This window comes from Talpa occidentalis, unplaced genomic scaffold, assembly GCF_014898055.3.
Source record: "Talpa occidentalis isolate TD23 unplaced genomic scaffold, MPIMG_talOcc4v2.1 talOcc4.9, whole genome shotgun sequence".
NCBI classification, from domain to species: Eukaryota; Metazoa; Chordata; class Mammalia; order Eulipotyphla; family Talpidae; genus Talpa; species Talpa occidentalis.
Genome location: NW_023605305.1, coordinates 13,254,105 through 13,274,046, shown reverse-complemented (window position 1 = coordinate 13,274,046; position 19,942 = coordinate 13,254,105). Strand labels below are relative to the sequence as shown.

General features: G+C 47.7%; 1 protein-coding gene and 1 long non-coding RNA gene across 6 annotated transcripts in view; one reads left to right on the top strand and one right to left on the bottom strand.

The window, feature by feature from the left end:
* ELOA (elongin A) overlaps positions 1 to 19,942 on the bottom strand; it is a 49,636-nt gene continuing 29,694 nt past the window's right edge. Inside the window, exons 1-11 of one of the 2 annotated variants that reach the window (XM_037498947.1) lie at positions 14,702 to 14,892; positions 9,701 to 9,757; positions 8,848 to 8,954; positions 6,265 to 7,447; positions 5,803 to 5,914; positions 4,387 to 4,542; positions 4,183 to 4,280; positions 2,833 to 3,013; positions 2,267 to 2,378; positions 1,586 to 1,767; positions 1 to 375 (exon numbers count right to left, since the gene is read on the bottom strand). In XM_037498947.1, the coding sequence (XP_037354844.1) occupies positions 314 to 375; positions 1,586 to 1,767; positions 2,267 to 2,378; positions 2,833 to 3,013; positions 4,183 to 4,280; positions 4,387 to 4,542; positions 5,803 to 5,914; positions 6,265 to 7,447; positions 8,848 to 8,954; positions 9,701 to 9,757; positions 14,702 to 14,854 (2,403 nt within the window). In that variant the 5' untranslated portion in view covers positions 14,855 to 14,892 and the 3' untranslated portion in view covers positions 1 to 313. Of the gene's footprint in view, positions 376 to 1,585; positions 1,768 to 2,266; positions 2,379 to 2,832; positions 3,014 to 4,182; positions 4,281 to 4,386; positions 4,543 to 5,802; positions 5,915 to 6,264; positions 7,448 to 8,847; positions 8,955 to 9,700; positions 9,758 to 14,701; positions 14,893 to 19,942 lie in introns of those variants that run through there. The other variant, XM_054691733.1, reaches the window with a different exon arrangement.
* Positions 15,174 to 19,942, top strand: part of LOC119235198 (uncharacterized) — a 43,943-nt gene continuing 39,174 nt past the window's right edge. For all 4 annotated transcript variants that reach the window (XR_005122801.2, XR_008550422.1, XR_005122803.2 and 1 more), the window contains exons 1-2: positions 15,174 to 15,912; positions 19,670 to 19,773. This is a non-coding gene — a long non-coding RNA (uncharacterized LOC119235198). The remainder of the gene's footprint in view (positions 15,913 to 19,669; positions 19,774 to 19,942) is intronic.

Below are 19,942 nucleotides of genomic sequence, written 5' to 3'. Positions count from 1 at the left end.
TAATATAAATACAATCTGGGGGCAATATTTATTAATTAAAACTATGCCTTGTAGTTTACAAAGAAGCTAATTAACAACAAAAGTATAATTGACCTTAAAATCCTCAGTGAGACTGAGGCTTCACATCTTCCTCAGAGTTCTGAAGCGTTCTCCAGGCAGGAGGCAGTGGCTGTGCACAGGCTCATGGGGGAGCCCCTACAAACTGCAGGATTCAGAGATCAACGATTCTGGTCTCCTTTGGAAGTCCATTCTCCAATTCCCATTGTCCTTGTATTCCTCCCCCCAAATTTCAGCTCCAAGGCAAGTCCTCGGTTTATCTTCGGGAGAATCTGTTCTTAAAAGCTTTAATTGTCTTGGCCATCATTGGGGCGATTTCTGTGAAAAGAAAGCAAGGCAGTTGACTCAGATCCACAGCAGTTCAGACACACACCACTGGTGGTTTATGTCCAGGCTAGGCCTGGGTCCTCCCGGCTCTGCGTCACAAGCGGCCCCTAGCGCCAGAATCAAAACAGGTACAGAGCCAAGGCTCACTGAGCACCTGCTGGCCCAGGGCAGTCATGATCTCTAATTCTAACCACCTCCCCAAGACTCAGAGACTGGACCCTTGTCTCTGGTTATACACTAAGTGGCAAAACTGGAATTCAATCCTTGCCAGCGTCTAAAGGCCACAGTGAGCCATAATCTAACTACCTCACCAGTATCCAAACCAGCCCCAAAAACCCCAAAACCGGGCCTCCCTGGTGGCGCAGCGGTTGAGCGCTGGGTTGTGAAGCTGCCCGCAGCCTCTGCAGTGCTGGTTCGATCCCCGGCTGCTCCCTGGCCACTGGAGGAGGGTCCCACATGGCGCGCAGACCTCTCCTGCCGCCCACTGCTCCCCTCAGCAGTGTACTTCGATCCTTCTGCCTGCTCTGCTCCCCGCTCTGTCTCTGGTGAATTCTCTCACCCTCCCGCGCTTCTGACTGTACCCCGTGCTTGTATAAATAATAAATAAATAAATTAAAAAAAAAAAAAAAAAAACCCAAAACCCCTCTACCTTGCTGTTCAGTGTAGCAAGGGGCTAAGAGAAGCTCACTGTAAGCAGCACTGAAGGACACTGGCTGCCCTTGGGACTGAGCGACCTGAGCATAGCCAAAGCTTGAGCTGGCTGGGTGATCCCACTCCCCAAGGAGCCCTGAAGTAAATATAGAATGATGGTCTAATTAAGTTAGGTGGTAATAAAATTAATAAAATAAATAGACCCAACTAAATACAAAAAATACTTGGATCTCAAGTTTCATAAAACCCCACTAACATAGACTATCACTTGATGTTAATTGTAATTATGAAACCCATGCTAGTGTCTGCAAAAACAGGTTTACATTTAGGTTTAAAAAAAGCAGCATGAATATTCACCATGCTCATTCACTCAAAGATACCCATGCATGATGAACAAGTGGGGGAAGGAGGCACAGGCATCCAGGCCAGCTCTGCAGAAGGCATGGCACACACTACATCCTATGCACCAAACGCCAGGCAGTGGTGATGGTATCAAAAGGGTTCAAATACTAGTTTTGAAATATCTGATCAGGAGCCCTGAGTCACTTACTCTTCACAGTCGGTTTCCTGGGATCATAGGACACAGTGCTGCTGACCATGGGTGCCAAATGGGCGCTGCTGGTGCTTGGGCCGTCATAGGCCGGCTCCTCAGGGCTGGAGTTAAAGCTGTTGCTGCAGCCACTATTGGAGGGAGTGTGGCTACTTCCAGTATGGTAGGGAGCTGGCTTAATCCTGTAACAGAGTGACGCCGGGGTTAATCAGGAACATGAGAAGCCTGTCCTTGGCCCCAACAGCCTGAAAGTGGCCTATCTGGGGAGGACACGGTTTTGTGGCTTTGACCAGTAACCACAGCGCCTGAAGTCCGGTGGTGGCTCAGAGGTGAGAGCATTAGCCTTCCGGCATGAAAGATAATCTCGCCTAACCTTGCACTGTTTGGGTGTAAATCTGTATTCTGAAAATGCCAACGTGACTTAATTATATAGTTTCATCTTCACCACAGTATTGCCTTTTAGTTTAAATGGGGAAAGAAGAATCATAAGGGAAAGTTTCCCAGAAGCCAGGCCCTGTTTTCCATTTATTCTTGATCCCCAAGAGGCAGGTGTCATTACTCAGCCCACTGCAATCAAGGAAGCTGGGGCTCATGGAATCACTTGCTGCCCCTTTGAGTTGATGACAAGCTCTTGGGTGCTCTTCCCTGACACGGGAAACCACAGTGGAACAGAACTCTTACTTGACTCTGTCAGGCACAGCTGCTCCTCCTGTTCCAAACTTTTCCTGCCTTCTTCGAACGTCTCGAGGTGGTTTGGCCACAGAGTTGACAAAAGCCATCTTTGCTTGTCGGCCTATGGAAAAACATGGACATTAACACCTGCCTGAGCAGAGATGGTAGTTATTTTAATAATACACACTACTGGGCCTCCCCTGGTGGTGCAGCGGTTGAGCGCTGGACTGCAAGGCTGCCCGCAGCCTCTGCAGCGCCAGTTCGTTCCCCGGCCGCTGGCGAGGGCCCCACCAAAATAAATAAATAAATAAATAATGCACACTACTAAGAAATGAAGCCTTTTCAAGTACACCCAAAGCTAGGGGATTATCAACCTTGAACAGCACACTTAAGGGTAGCACAGGTGGCAGCAGGAGAGAAACATACCTTCATGTTCTCCTGCAGATGTAAGAGTGATTCAAGAGCCAGAGGTCCCACCCAGTGAGCCCACCAATGCCCTACCATTGCTGAGCACAGGGCTCACTATCTTGCCAGGCCCTGCCCTGCTGGTGGTCCCTGGCTCCCAACCCCTTCACCTTTGGGCTTGTTGGCATGCGCAGACTGGATGTTCTTTGTCAGTAATCGCAGCCGCTGCTCCCGGGCATCTTGGAGCCGCAGGTACATCTCCCGCCAAGACTCATACTCTTCTGGTCTTTCTTCCTTAAAGTCTCGGTGACAGTGAACTTTCCATAATTGATCTGTTTCTTCGATTAATACCTAGAAGTGTCATGTATACAGGACATCACTTGTACACAGCTCTCTTACTGATCTCTTTCCATTCTTAATTACCTAGGGATGACCAGCTTCCTATTAATTTTTTGATTCTCATAGTATTACATTAAAATACCATAGTTCGGGCCTCCCCGGTGGCGCAGCGGTTGAGCCCTGGGCTGAGAAGCTGCCCGCAGCCTCTGCAGCGCCTGTTCGATCCCCGACTGCTCCCCGGCCACCGGAGGAGGGTCCCACATGGCGCGCAGACCTCTCCTGCCGCCCGCTGCTCCCCTCAGCAGTGTACTTCGGTCCTTCTGCCTGCTCTGCTCCCCGCTCTGGCTCTGGTGAATTCTCTCACCCTCCCGCGCTTCTGACTGTACCCGGTGCTTGTATAAATAAATAAATCAATCTTTAAAAAAAAAAAAAAAACACCATAGTTCTGGGCCTCCCGGGTGGCACTAGGGGTTAAGACGCAACCTATGAAGCTGTCTGCAGTCACTGCAGCACAAGTTCGATCCCCGCCCAGGGAGATACCTACATGGCACAGCAGACCTTTCCTGACTCGCCTGCTGCTCCTCTCAGCAGTGTTCTGTTCTGTTTCCCACTCTGTCTCTGGTGAATCCTTTCACCCTCCCCACACCTCTGGCTTGCACCCCAGTTCTTGTATGCATAAATAAATAAATCTTTAAAAAAACAACATAGTTCTAGGAGTAAATCAAATCATTTCATTAAAAAACAAGTTAAGTGCAAGGCATTGTACTAGCTGTTTTGGGGAGTTAAGAGAGAAAACAACACAAAAATTAGGTTATGTCTCCTAATTAGAGACATTAGGTCTCTAATGTCCCTGGCATTAGAGAGACCTAATATCAAATGAGTGTGCCCCAGCACTATGGGAAGGATTTTTTGAGACAACCTGCACTCTTTTCATTCAACACTTGAATATCAACACCAGGCTTGGATGCTTTTTACTCCCTTTAATCTCACCTTGATAGCCCAAGAGGCCCACAGAAGCAAGGAATATGCATGTTTATAGGCCCGCAGGCAAACCAAATATGCCCAACAAAGTAATCAGACCTCCAGCCTGCCCTTCAGTCATGGTAGTTTCACAAAGACAAAGCTACTTCCAGAACCATGAGCCAGAAAACTGTTCTCTTTCTACTCAACAGGATACTCACGTGATTGTATTCCTCTATGCGACACAGCTGATCAGGGGTACACCTCTCCAAAACAGGTTCAAGGACAGAATATGGGACACCTCCCACTTCAAAGATTGCTGCAGAGAACCAAAGGTGAAAGTGCTGAGTGGCAGCCAGACTGCCGAGCAGTAAGGGCCCAGTGCTATAGTGTACTTAGGGGCGAAAGACAGGCATAGGACTTACAGTCAATATTATTTTTAAGGACCCGGATGCACTGCTGGTGCAAGCTCATCATTTTGGGGAGATAGGCACACTTGGAACCAGAATACACCTGCATCTTAGAATTCATTCTTCGTCCAGTGAATCCAGATTCTTCCTCTTCATGGGGTGAAGAGAGTGCTACAGGACAAGAACAGGAATGTAAATTACTCAAGGTACTAAGTTACAGAGTGAAAGCTCTCCTTTCCACCCCATTCCTCAGCCTCCCAGTTCCCTTCCTCAAGGCATTCAATGCTTCCAGTTCTTTCCATATCCTTCAAGAAAAATTACTCTTTTAAGCCAATTAATAACATGTTATCAACTGTTTCACTTATCACATCTTCGAAATCATCCCCTCAGGGGCCTTCCTGGTGGCACAAGGGGTTAAGCACGGCACTATGAAGCAATCCACAGCCTCTGCAGCACGAGCTCGATCCCCAGCCGTCCAGGGACAAACCCACATGGCGCAGACCTCTCCTGTCTCACCTGCTGCTCCCCTCAGCAGTGTATTTCAGTCAATCTGCCTGTTCTGTTCCCTGCTCTGTCTCTGGTGGATCCTCTCACCAACCCGCACCTCTGGCCTGTACCCCAGTTCTTGTATGCATAAATAATCTTTAAAAAATCTTAAAAGGGCCTCCCCGGTGGCGCAGCGGTTGAGCACTGGGCTGTGAAGCTGCCCGCAGCCTCTGCAGTGCCGGTTTGATCCCCGGCCACGGGCAAGGGTCCCACATGGCATGGCAGACCTCTCCCGCTGTGTCTGCTGCTCCCCTCAGCAGTATATTTCGTCAGTCTGTCTGTTCTGCTCCCAGCTCTGGCTCTGGTGAATTCTCTCACCCTCCCGTGCTTCTGACTGTACCCAGTGCTTGTATAAATGAATAAATAAATCTTTAAAAATAAATAAATAAATAATCTTAAAAAAAGAAAAAGAAAAAAAAGAAATCATCCCCTCCACGCATTTTACAGGATGCTACCATGTGGGAGAGCCAGGATCTAGCTCTTAGTCTCTTGCTAACATGCTTATAGGCCATATCACTCTTTTGCTATTAAAAGTAGACTTTTTAAAGATAAAAAGCTCACACAGAATATATAAAGAACCACTAAAACAGCAGCAGCTAAGATTTACTGAACATTTACTATGTGGAAAAACCAAGCACTAAGAGCTTCACCAGTGTTTATCACTTTTAATCTACTTAACAACCCTATGCAGTAGATACCATTACTTCTCTCATGCACAGAGTATGAAACTGAAGTCCAAGGAAATTAAGTCACTAGCCAAGCTCAATAACTGGTACAAGCTAGAGCTGGGATTCAAACTCAAAAAAAATGCTTCAAATCTGTCACCAGATCATGAATACATTTTTAAAAAACCTTTTCCACTTAAGAAAAGCTAAAGAAAATTACCTTTTCGCTTTGGTTGGAAGGAGATCAGTTCGAGGGAAGGGAGCGGACGGTAATTGGCCTGTATTACGGGGAGTGGGAGGTCTGGCAACACTGGCAATAGATCGGTGGGGACCTGCAGAGAAGAGACCAGTGACTGGGGAGCCCCTCTCTGCAAGCACAGCTTGCTCACCTAGTCCATCCTCAGCGGTGCTGACTAGGCAGATAACTTCGCAGGCAGATCCAGACACCACCCACATCAGGAAATACATCTAGAGGGGACCCAGCACAACAGGAGGCCTCCAAAAATACTACCTTGGCTACTACCTGCCCTGGCAACTGGGGAGGCTCAGAGGAAATGACCTCAAACTGAAATTCAACATGTCAGTAAAAGCAAGTCAAGCAAAATACCAGTAGGGTGGGTGCTGGGAGCTCTACGGGGGCAGGTGGTCTGAATGGGAAGCCACCCAGGGGCTGAGTGGTTACCTTTTTCAGCTTGGCTGAATTGGCTCCAGCAGCCTGAAGCTTCTCTGACTTGTTTTCATTCACCTTAGGTAATTTCTGAACCAAGTCCAAATTTTTACTAGTGCTTTTTGAATCATTCTTTTTAAGTCCTTTTTCTCCGAGAGCTGTGGCTGAAGTTTTTACAATCTTTTTCTTTTTCTTCCGGGGCTGGTCATAGCTGAGGTATGACTCAAAAGACATGGTGGGTTGCTCAAACTCATCGTCCATGTCTGCATCCTCACCTTTTGGAAGAGAGCCCCCTGACTTCCGATCCAAATGAGTTTTTACTTTCCCTTCTTGATTCTTTAGGTTGTTAGAAACCTTCTCTTTTACCTTGGGCAGGTCTCCTGCCCCCTTTCCTATGTCCAAGCTGTTTATACTTTGCTTGTTTTTGTCCGATTTGGTTTTCTCTGAGTCTCTGTGCTTTGGCTTTTTAAGGTGGTTGTCGGAAGCAACCTCCAAAGGGGCTAAAAACTTCTTCTTGGTGCTGCCCTCTTTTTCCTTCTCCTTCTTGAAACCACTAGAGGGCGCTTTCTCCTTTGTGCTATCGCTGGAGAGCAGCCTTCGGTTTTCCTCCTTGCAAATGGCCTTGTGCAACTTCTCTCTGCTTGAAGAGGACTTCTCATCTCCCTTGGCATCCCCCAAGCGCTTGTCCTTGTGGGAAGATTTGTGCTCCTTGTTCTGACTCACAGCCCCTTTCCCCTGGGACTCACCTGGGTGTCGTTCCTGACCAACCCCCAGTCTGTCCTGAAGGGCATTACTATGGCCCTTTCCAGCCTTCTGATGTGGAACAAGGGGTTCGGGGTCCTTCTCTGGGGATCTGTAATGGTCCATGGACATCTGATGAGGACTGGCACATGATGGAGGGGACTGAACGTGGCCATAATCAGAAGATTCATGGTCTGAAGAGTAAACTGGTGAATTTCTGTGGCACCTCTTTTTCTCGTCTCTCCGCTCATGGCTGTGAGACACTTTGTGAGTTCTCTCAAGCTCTGAGAGTTTCCTGTTTTTTTTCTGTCTATGATCGGGGCTATATGATCGGCTACTGGAAGCCTTCCAGTTTTCTTGATAGTCCCCCTCTATCTCCTCCTCCTTCTGAACAGCATCCCTGGGACGCTTACGGGAATTGCTTTTCTCAAAGTCCTGTTCATCAGGCTCATTGTTTCTAAAATAGAATAAAAATCAGAAAGAAATCTCAATGTCATCCTTGTTCAGAGGGATGAAGCGCATACAGAGAAAGAAGATGGGTTCTGCTCAGCAGATACTTCATGATGCTTTAAAACTGGGAAAACTCAAATATTCAACAAGTAGAAAAGAATGTAACTATAGGATACAAAGAAGATTAGAATCTTGTGGATATGGGGGCCTTGCTCCTGGCCTAGGGGTTAAGTCTTTTTTTTTTTTTTTTAAAGATTTATTGATTTATTTATATAAGCACTGGGTACAGTTAGAAGCACGGGAGGGCGAGAGAATCCACCAGAGCCAGAGCAGAGAGCAGAGCAGGCAGACTGATGAAGTACACTGCTGAGGGGAGCAGTGGGCGGCAGGAGAGACCCTGCCGCCATGTGGGACCCTCGACCGGCAGCCGGGGAATGAACTGGCTCTGCAGAGGCTGCGGGCAGCTTCGCAGCCCAGCGCTCAACCGCTGCGCCACTGGGGAGGCCCTAGGGGTTAAGTCTTAATGCTGTCACCATGATGGCCTGCCGTGACAGCCTGAGTTCAATTCCTGGCTAGGGAGCTGACCCACATGGCGCAGCAGACCTATCTCGCCTGCTGCTCCCCTCAGCAGTGTATTTCATTGGATCCCCCTGTTCTGCTCTCCACTCTCTCTGGTGAATGCTCTCACCCCTGCACCTCTGAACTACACCCCAGTTTTTCTACACAAAAATAAAATCAGGCCTACCAGGGGATAAGATGCAACCTATGAAGCTGTCTGCAGCCAATGCAGCACATGTATCGCAATCCCCACCCAGGGAGCTACCCACATGGTGCAGCAGACCTCTCCTGTCTCGCCCGCTGCTCCCCTCAGTAGTGTATTTCAGTCAGTCTGCCTGTTCTGTTCCCCACTCTGTCTCTGGTGAATCCTCTTACCCCCCACACCTCCGGCCTGTACCCCAGTTCTTGAATGCATAAATAAAGAAATCTTTAAAAAGAAAATAAAAAAATTTTAAATCATATGGATAAGAAACTGCTTACAATGTTTTTTTTAACATGAGGACATACTAGACCCATTGTTAAACTGTTGTTAGATAGAAAAGGGGCTATTAGTTGTATAATTTGTTCATAACTATATAAAAAGGCCTTTTAAGAAGATGTTAATCATGCTTATCTTTGGATTGTAGAATTATAAGAAATTTTAACATGCTTTACATGGATAAAGTGATAAGAAAGGAAACTGATTTTATTTTAAAAATATTTTTCAATAGTCTATAATGATCATAGTTTATTTCTATAATTAAGGTAAAATGAATACATAAAAAAGGCAGAGAAATAATAATAAAAAGCTTTTCTGTGTGTAAATCCTCCAACCATTCAGTTGAATAAGTCTACGAGTAATGTCCTTACCGTTCCACAGGAACCAACTTCTTCCACTGGGCCACTAGGTCCCTGGCAAAGCTTCCGACATGCTCATGTTTTCGAAAGCTATTCACTGTTTTCCCAACCCCAGTCTCCTACAAGTGGAATAAAGAATTGTTAGAGGGTTGTGAAACCAGGTTCACAATTTTCTTAAGAAATAAGGCTCTTGCTTTGAGAAACTCAACAAAGCAACACTTCCTTAATGAAATATACCTTGCAACTTTTAATACAAAATTACTTTGTGTCCATGCTCCGAACAGTTTAGCAAAAGCACACCAGGTTTAGAAGTGGAAAACAATGAATTAAAACATTTCTAGAACTTTAACAATAATAACAAGAGTGGTTGTAGCAGGTGTCAGGCACAGAGCTAACAGCTTTGGGGACAGTATCTGATTCAACCCTTACAACTCCCAGAGGCAGGAATCAGCCCCATTTTACAAAGAAGGACTAGAAATTGCATATGAATCCAGGACTCACTGATGCTCCAATCAATGTTCTTTTAATTCTTTATGAAAAATTTTGAAATAAAACTTATACAGTTCCCCATTTTAAAAGATTTAGTCAGTAATTTCCAGAACACTTACAACCACCACCACTATCTAATTCCAGAACATTTCCATCACCCTAAAAAGAAAACCTTTTTCCCAATTTTCCCTGCTCCCTGGCAAGCACTAATCTACTTTCTGTCTATGGACTTGTATGTCCTATACATTATCATAAAAACAGAATCATACAATGATTGCTTTCACTTTCAAAACCCACACTCTTAATCTTACTGTACAATTTCTCCCAGTGGGAAGGGGATGGGAAACAGTTATATCTAAAGTTACAAAGTTCTTACCGCAAGAATGTCTACTGTAATAGGCAAGGTGGAGAGTTTCTTCAAATATTTCAATAGCTGCAGAAAGAATGAAATAAACATTAATTTCTATAAAATCATAATCATTCACTGGAAGAGATAAGAATAGTATCTGGCAGTTAAGTGCTGACTCAGTGCTAACCAGGTATGGTTATCATGCCTATTTTATAAGTGTAAAAACAGGCTCAGAAAAGTTATTTGCCCCTGGATGCAAATAGGGAAGGAGTCACTCAGGTCTGTGGCTTTAGATTCTGTGCTTTCAAACACTCACAAGAGGTAGTAGACTTAGAGAAGAGAGCCAAACCCACCAACGCTAACAGTCATCAACAACTATCATTTCACCCATTTGGAGAGAGAATTTCTGAGAAAGGCACCAATTTTAGGAAAATTACCCATGGCCCCTGCACAAAGAAAAGTAAAGAGAAGTTTCTACTGGAAAAAAGTGTCATGTTTCCAGGAAGAGTGACAGTGTTTAACAGAACTGTTATCTATTATTTTGGATACAAGTGAGAAGTTATCAGAATTAGAGCCTTGCTGTTAGTGATAAACACAAAATCAAAATGTCTGGGTAGATCAGAAAAAAGATCTGGGCTTGGCCACATTTCCTTTCTGTAGTTCCTAAAAGTAGGTCAAAAGCATGATAGCAAAGCTGTTAAAAAGAGTTCTGGAGTCACAGACGGGCATCAGAGCTTGGCCGCCTTGACTCCGCCTTGTAGGGTGATCTTGTGCAAGTCAGTAACCTCCCTGAACCTCTGTTACTTCACTAGTAAAATAGGAACTGGATCCTGTTGCTACTTCACAAGCTGTGGGTATTCACCCTTGACCCTCAGCGAGAGAGTCCCCAGCCAATTCCTACTTGCTGCATTCCTACCAAAAGTCATGATTGGCTATATCTTTCTTCAGGAAATATTTACATGCATATTACCACCTGAGGAGTGCCGCAAAGTACATGTAGTTCCAAACAGACAACCTCACTAGGTTTGCATTTAAATATTAGATAACAAGATGGGTTCTTTTTCCATGTGCCAACCGGGCTATAATTGGTATGCCATACTGCTATTAGGTGGAGTAGCAAGAATGTTTTTCTGGTCATTCTATTTCAATAATTACTGAATATGGTCACTAGGCAGAGCAATTGGTGCAGACGTGATAATCCTGTCTGCCTGGAACAAGTAAGATGCCAAGTGGCATATCTAGGGAGTTTCACTTTTTTTCTAAGATTTATTTTTATTTATGTATACAAGAACTGGGGCATAGGCCAGAGGTGTGGGGGTGGGTGGGTGAGGGGATTCACCAGAGACAGAGTGGGGAGCACAAGAGGTGGATTGACTGAAATACATTGCTGAGGGGATCAGCGGGTGAGACAGGAGAGGTCTGCTGTGCCATGTGGGTCAGCTCCCTGGCTGGGGATCGAACTGGTGCTGCAGTGGCTGGCAAGAGCTTGACAGCACCGTGCCTTTAACCCCTGCACCACCAGGGAGACCCCTAGGGAGTTTCACTTGTACAGTGAAACTTCTCCTCCACTTCAAATTTGATCATCACCATCATCCAACTCAGGAGAAAGTTTATGTGTGTTTCTCGTCACCCAAGTAATGGTGCGAAGACTAACACCAATTCCTTTTCTTTTTTTTTTTTTTTTTTTTTATAGAGGCATGCTTTATTTATTTGTTTGCTGGTTTGTTTGTTTGTTTTGTTTATACATGCACTGGGTACAGTCAGAAGCGCGGGAGGGCGAGAGAATTCACCAGAGCCAGAGCGGGGAGCAGAGCAGGCAGAAGGACCGAAGCACACTGCTGAGGGGAGCAGCGGGCGGCAGGAGAGGTCTGCGCGCCATGTGGGACCCTCCTCTGGTGGCCGGGGAGCAGCCGGGGATCGAACAGGCGCCGCAGAGGCCGCGCGCAGCTTCGCAACCCAGCGCTCAACCGCTGCGCCACCGGGGAGGCCCCAATTCCTTTTCTTAAAGCAAGTCATCAAAAAGGTTAAATACAGACGGTCTGCCCTAAAGCCATTCCATGGGAGGTATTTATATGCTATCCACTATGCTAACTCCTTAAATGTGTTACCTAAGTTCATTCTCATTAACCATCTCTATAAAATGGAGATTATTCTCATTTTACAGATACTGAAATAGCCTGGCGAGGTTAAGTGACCTGTCTACCAAGCTAGTAAGTCAAGTTTGTCCACCACAGCATGTACTCTAGAGTCAAGAGAAAAGCCAGCATCCTAACACTGTCCTTAGAAAACAGAGCAGTAGCCACATGCCAGTGAGCACACCTGAAACAAGCGGAAGAGCTATACCTCAGTGTCATGCTGTTAAACAGTGTCGAGTCCAGTGTCGGGATCACCAAGGGCACAGAGACCTGGCACCTCTACAAAGCCAACATGCATGGTTGGGGCCAGAAGTCATTGAGGGATGTGTTCAATTCAAAGCCTGCTGCTAACTGCAAGTGTAAATAATGCTTTTGTGCTTTGCTTTGTGAGTGGGGGTGACTTAAAAGCAGACAAATTTAAACCCTCAAGATTTCCAAACTGATTTAGGTCCACATAAGAGAAAAAGGATTGCACAGCCCCTCTATTTTCAATGCAGTTCAAGAAAGAACAAAGCAAAAACAAGGTAAAAGCACTTTGAGCATCCTCAAGTAAGTGGAAACTTGCTGCTATCACACGAAGGGACCAATTGTAGAATTTGCAAAAACTGTTAACAGGTCATTGAGAAATGTCAAACATTCACACAGTGCAAGCTCAGGTATCTTAGCTGACCTTTGCAAACTCCTTCTACCCAAAAAGCAAAAGATGTTCATTATGTGGAGCCCTCGCTCTCCACTTGTCATCAGACTATGTTTGTGGTACAGTTTTTACATTCAAAATATAACACAGGACAGGTAACTTTACCAGCCATGAGAATTATTTCCAGTTAAATAGCAGGAGTAGGAACCAAGAGATCACCATCAGCCTGACATCTCCCCAAATAGATGAGCTTATAGCACCAATGCTTGGCACCAGAAATCCATGAACACAGGTGTGGAATCAACCCTTTCGCTAATAATGGTTTGAATTAAGATTTAGTTGCAAATTCAATACTGCCATATAATCACCTTGCAATTTCAGGAACAACCTGTGGGAGCTTGTTGGGTTAACAGAAGGTTGAGAAGAAGGCTAGTGTGCCAGCTTGCAGTTTTCCCTCCGCTGTTAGCTCATTTCTGAATGCCAACTATTGTGCCCTTTGCAAAAATGGTCTCCCAACATTTTCTCATCTTAATAATGCTCATTACATGGTGCAAAGCCAGAAGTTTAGGATGATTTTTTAATATGGGGATAGAAAGCCCAAATGCTCACAACAATCACTATCAGTTCAAGTAGGATGGAAGCTAAACAAACCTCTAATTTGATATTTTATGCACATCAAGTACTAGAAGTCCTACGTCAAAAAATTTAAATTCTAGTACATGAAGCATTTTTTTAACCAGACAGAAATAAAAGTAAATCAAAATCAAAGACTGCTTTAAGCTTTTAAAATCAGTCACAAACCTGCAGTGTTTGGAAAAACAAACTAGTACTCAAATAATACCATCTATTAGATGCCCACAAAGGATTACTGTAAAAAGAAATCTGTAAATATGCTTGGTCACTGGGTGCTGGAGCTACAATAGGAAAATATAACACAAAGCAACTGAAAGCATTCAAGTTTTCACAGATTTAATACTAAAATGGCCTCCTGCAGGGGTGATCTTTGATGTAGGTATGCATGAGAAGAGTTTAAAAGTGGCCTGATGATAAGTTGTGTGCAACCCAAGAAATGGAGAGGAAACCTCACCTATGTCAGACTGGGAAAAGGTGAAGAGAAAGGGGCCCTTCTAGAAAAAGTCTAGAGTGATGATTAATACCTACTGTGCACTTCCTTTGAGCCGGTGCTTTAACCTTTTACTTTAGTCTTAGGAAGAAGCAGGTGAGGAAACAGGTTCAGCCAAGACTTCTCCCAACACCCATGGCTGGTAAATGGATTATAGCCCAGGTCCCGCCACCACGCATCTCGACGGCCTCCCCGGATTACTTCCTCTTAGAGCGCACAGCGCTCAGGGGCGCAGGGCCCGCTCCCGGGCACCGACACGCACGCCAGACGCGGGCCGACGCGCCCGACACCCCCGGCTGCTCGCCGGTGTGTCCCACGGTGACAAAATCCACCCGACGCCCCTGACGCCGGGTCACCCCGTCGGGAAGGGGGGCGCATCTACCGTGACAGTTGAAAAACAAACAAAACTAGCTGAGTGCAATTAAAAATGGTCGCCCGCTTATCGCACCGACGAGGAACGGGAGTTCTCACCTTTCCGAGGGGGCCAAGAGCAGATCTAGCGGCAACTTCTAACCCTTGCTCTTTTTTTCCAAGTCCAGCCTACGGTCTTTGGCGTACACAAGCCCGGTGACGTGAGGTTTATTTTGTTTTGTTTTGGAAAAGATTTACCGAGAAAGCGAAAAGGCCACGTTCGCGTGTCCAGCCCGAAAGCCAGAAGAGCGTCTCCCGGGGACGCAGGACCACACAGCCCGACGCCGTCCCGCCCGGCAGCCCCTCTCCAGCCGGACAACCTCGGCGGGACGGGCAGGGCGCCGCGGGGGGGGGCGCGGCCGGGAGTCCGCTCCGAGGTCGCTCCCCGCCGGCAGCAGCTGCCGGGCGCGGCGGGAGCGGCTCCGGGAGCCCCGCCGGCACGCGGCGTCCGCCCGAGCGCGCCCCTGCGCGTCGGGGGCCCGGCCCGGCCCGGCCCGGGAGGGCGGATCGGGCCCGCCGAGGCCCGACGTGCGGGTCTCGCCGCGCGGGGGGCGGCCAGTGGCCGCGAACTTCCCGGCGCCCCGGTTCCGAGCCCGGCGGGGCCTGGCTCCGGGTCCGAGCCCCCCCCCCCGGCTCCGGCCGGTCGGGAAAGGGCCGCGCCCGGGTCCGCGACCGTTACGGGGTCGCGCCGCGCCCAACGGCCGCGGCGCCCGCCCGCTCACCTTCTTCGGGTCCGGGCTGGCGGCCAGGCGCGCCTGCAGCCGCTCCACGACTTGGAGCGCCGACTCCGCCGCCATCGCTGTCACTGGCGCGGCCTCCTCGCCGGAACTGGGCTCGCGTCGCGTCCTCGGGCCGCAGCTCCGCCCTCCGCGCATCCCCGGCGGAGACGGAAGCGCGCCCGGCCCCTTCCGGGCCTCGGGCCGGGCGCGGGTCCCGCGGCTCAGGCCCCGCCCCGGGCCAGGGTCGGTGCCGGCGCCCGCCCCGCGCGCGCGGAGGGCGCTTCCCCCGGCGCGCCGCTGCCCGGCAGCCCGAGGCTGGTCCGGCGCGCGGAGCCCGGGCGGGGAGGACCCGGGGGGCGGCCCTGGGCGGGGGCGGCCGGAGCGCCAGACCTCGCCGGGGAGTCCTGCCCGCTCCCGCGCCCCGGAGAGGAGGGTGAGCCGCGCCGCGTGGACCCGGGCAGGGCCCGGACGGGCCGCCGTCGGGGGAGAGCAGGGTGGACGTCAGCGACCGCCCCGCACCGAGCGCGCTGAGCTGGAGCGGCCGGGCTCGCTGTCTCGCCTTCAGTGCAGCCCGGCGAGAGCAAGTGTGTCGCTCCCACTTCACAGACCCGGGAGCCGAGGCCCCGGGACACCAAAGAACTTGCCCGTCGTCCCGTGACGGCCGAGCGGAGAAACTGGCATTCGAACCTAAATAGTCCGGGTCCTCTGCGAGCGCAGAGTCTCTGAACAGGCTGAAGAATCGAAGCCCAGAGAGAAAGGGATTTGTCCAGAGTGAGACAGCTAAGCCACGCGAGGTAATAGCCCACGGGTCTCGCTTTCGCCCCGGTGTCTGGCACGTAGGCGCCAGGTGGATGCTTCTTGAATCAATGGGTACACGAACGAATGACTGTTCCCTTAGAAGTCGGACCAGCTCGGACACCGTCCTGGAAGGCACTGCAGCCTCATCCCTAAAGCACCATTACCATTATAATCACTAAAAAGAGCAACTGAATAGTTGAAAATTGACTGACAATAACAGCAGCTTATGTATCATTTGATGTGATTAGATGAGATTCTACTCAGATCTCCAGCAGCAAGTTGCCAATATTGCTATTGCTAGCCTGACCTCTCAGCCAGGGAAGTCCAGATCACATACATGATTAACTTCTAGATCTCAGCTCTGAAAAAAAAAGAAAGGAAAGAGGAGAGAGGGGAGGAGAGAGAAGCTACATAAGGTATTTCCTCAAATGAGCATTCATATACTCCAGAGGGTCTCTTCTTTTGGAGCCCCCTTCCTCCACTTGGGGTTCCTCCCTCAGCAACTGACCCTCCCCGCCACCCGTGTGTGTGTGTGTGTGTGTGTGTGTGTGTGTAAAATGTCATTTTAGTCTTCGGTCTTGCCATTGAGTAGTTTATTTATGACGAGTTGTGACCCACCTACTCAATTCTAAATCCGTTGCCCAGTACAACTCAGTAACTCAGTCCATGTAATCAGCACTGGATGAAAAGTTCATACAAGACTGATGACCACTTGGTACCCTATAACGCAATTGAGGGGTGTAATGAAAAAGGCATCAAGTTGGATGTGAGGAGACTTGGGTTCTAGTTCCAACCTTGGAATCTCCTTCCTCTACACAGCAAATGTTTTTGCATTTTAAATTCCCTTCACTTAAAATGCAACGTTGGTGTAATGGAAAGCGAGCTGATTCTTGAAGAATTGTTCACTGACCTGGCCTATACTAGGGACACATGGGACATTTTGAGTGTGTTACCCAGGGAAACCTAGATAGCCAGAATGAAGAGAAACAAGGCATGCTACATTGTTGGAAAGGGTACCCACCACTCCCATCTATATTGCCCTAAATCAGGGTGACCTGCAAAGTAAAGAACTATTACACTTGAGTATTTAAATACTTTTCTGACCAGTTAATTATATGTGTTAGAAAAGAAAGTTTTAACTTCTAAAAATGGCATATGTTCTCTATATGGCACTGTTCTGTATCGGCTCACTTGGGGTTACTTTTGTAATCTTTGCTTCATAAAACATTAAACAGGGGTGCTCGACCCCACAGTGGGTTCCCTAAGGTCAGAGGCTGTTGAGTCCATCCTGGATCAGAAACACCTAGCACGCAGGTGACATTCCAAGAAGGTTGTTAAAAACTGAACCAGTTATTATTTTTTAATTGAAATAACATGGGGGGGGGCCTCCCTGGTGGCCCAGGCGGTTGAGATGCAACCTATGAAGCTGTCTGCAGCCACTGCAGCACGAGTTCGATCCCTGGCCAGGGAACTGACCCACATGGCGCAGCAGACCTCTCCTGTGTCGTCCGCTGCAGTGTATTTCAGTAGATCCATCTGTTCTGTTCCCCACTCTGTTCTGGTGAATCCTCTCATACCCCGTACCTCTGGTCTACACCCCAGCTCTTCCACACAAAAAAAATAAAATCTTTTAAAAAACTATCTTACTCTACTCAGCAGGCACATGTTTGGAGGAGAAAGAAGGGGAGGAGGGTTCTCATCTGTTATGTACACTTGTGAATTTTTGCACTTTTATACTAAAAAATTTTTATACTAAAAATACTTTTATAATGAAAATAACTTAAAGGTATTTTATTTTTGGAAAAGAACCACCCCTGCTGGTTAGCTCCAGAGTCATTTAAAATACTGAAAGACAAGCAGGGAAAAAAAACCAACCCAGCAACCTCGACAGCACAGAGGAGCCTTTGCCTTTCATGGCACAGTCAAGGGAGAGTCAGACTAGACAGTGTGTGGAATGAGGAATACTGGGGGATGGTCCCCCTCAGACTTCTCTTGGTCTGGGCTCTGCCACTCCTCATCTTACCAAGTAGGCAGCATCTGAGGTTGATGGGATATAGCTTACAGGATTGCGTTTCAGTGACAACCTGCGCTCCACCTCCAACTCTATCAACTGTGGCTCCTGGTCAAGTCCCTTAAATTTGCTGATATTGTTTCCGCCTACTTTACAGATTCTTTGGGCGACTGAATAGTATGTTAAGTAACTGGCATCCAGTAGATATTTTTTAGGCAGTGATTATTAGAGAAAATTCATTGCTTTGGTAAAAAGAGTATTCTGCTGTCAAGAATATAAAATCCTCCATCTGGGCAATTTTGTTCTGCACAGCTGTGGCCACTGTTCTCCTTCCCAATGGGCTTATTTTTCTGAATTGGCTACATTCATCTTTGTTTCACATCCTTCAAACATGTTCAGTGGTTATTTACTTTCTGGATTTCACAGGCCGGATCCACTCTCATCAATACAGTGATGCAAGCGGAGACTGCCAGCTCCAGGGAATGGTATCCGAGATTCAAAATCCACCCCTCTCAGACTGCCTTGAAATTGGGTTAAGCTTTCTGCTAAGAATTTAAGGGTAGGGTTGTTATAGGACAGGGAGAGGGTCAGCCCAAACCCCGCAAACCTGCCTATTTTAAATGACATATGAAACAAACACACCGGAGAAACCAAAAATCACATTTGCGCTTATGGTAGCCAGCGCCACAGGGAAGCCCAATTTCCCCATGGGGCTGACTAACCACGATGGCTCTGTCCTAAATTACGTTGGACGCCAAATCTGTTATAGGACAGGGAGAGGGTCAGCCCAAACCCCGCAAACCTGCCTATTTTAAATGGGTTCTGCCATCCACCGCATCAACACAAAACATATGAGACTTTAATGGGAAGGATCTTTAATAAAACTAGGAAACAATACAGGTAAGGCAAAGAGTCTAGTTTCTAAATGAAGCACCCAAAGTTACCCGTCCCCTCGTGGGTAAAAGTCCATCCAAATGGGATTGGCCCAGAGCAAAGCCCCAAAGCCTGCCACAAGTCTAAAGCATCTTCCAGGGGGGACCCACAGAAAAGAGTCAGAAACAACCAAACAAGCCCGGAAGGAAGAGCAAAATCAACATCAAGATAAAAGCTGCCATGGTCACCTCCCCATGGGTCTCACCCACATCTGTGTCACCCCGTCCACGACCAAAAGACAAGCGCAGCTTCTTCACGTGTCTCTAGGCTCCATATGTTTCCTCCAGGTCTCCTGGCTCCATCCTGCTTCCTTCCTTCCTCAGTCTCTTCCTGCAGCTTCTTCTCTTGCTGCTCAGCTCCACCCTCCCTTGGGTGGGGCAGGGAACCTCCCCCTTTCCTGGGGACCACCCTGTTGCAGGGTCTCCCTAGTGACGCAGGGGGTTAACTCTCAGCACTATGAAGCTATCAGCACCCACTGCAGCATGCGTTCAATTCCCAGTCAGGGAGCTACACACATTGTTGTAGAGCAACCCTGATACAATGGGCTGCCCCTCTCCCTGTCCTATAACAACATGGCATGGCAGACCTCTCCTGTCTAGCCTCCTGCTCCCCTCAGCAGTGTATTTCAGTCAGTCTGCCTGTTCTGCTCCCCCACACACACACCTCTGGCGTACACCCCAGCTCTGGCGTACATTTATTTATGTATGCATAAATAAATATAATAAGCCTATAAAAAGAAAAATGAATTTAAGGGTATCAAGCCTGGAAACCCATTGAGGCCCTTTGTCTAAAGAGGGCCGACTGCAGCATGTCCTGTAATGCCCATGGAGACCACTGAGAAACTGTATTTACCAGGGGGAAAAGCTATCAAAAATATACTTTGATACTTGTACACTTTACATATTTATATAAACTGTATCCAGGTAGTAACCTAAATGCATTAGATTTAGCTAGTTTTATTTTTGTTAGAGCATTTATCACAATTTGAAATTGCCTTATTTAATGGTTCATGTTTTTTAGTCTCTTCCCATCATGTAAGCTCCCTGAGGCATCACTGTGGCTGAAGCAGTACTTAGAACACAGTAAGCGCTCAATGAATATTAACTGAGTTGAGTGAGTGATCTCTCTCACAGCATTATGATGTAAAATGACACTATACATGAAAATACCCAGCAAAGTGCTATCAACCAATAATGTCATTTCAACTAATCTTCGCCATTATTTTACAGATAAGGACACCTTGCCCTCAGGCCCAGAAAATGAAATGTGTTGGTTGTGGTCTTTGCTGAGAATGCCCTTGGAATAAAGTTTTTAGAAGAAGTGTGAGCTCAAGGTAAGCTGCCTTTAACTGATGGCACTAGACAAGAAAGGGGTAGAAAGGGGAGAGATTGGGGGGGGCTTCCCCGGTGGCACAGCGATTGAGCGCTGGGTTGTGAAGCTGCCCACAGCTTCTGCAGCGCTGGTTCGATTCCCAGCGGCTCCCTGGCCACTGGAGGAGGGCC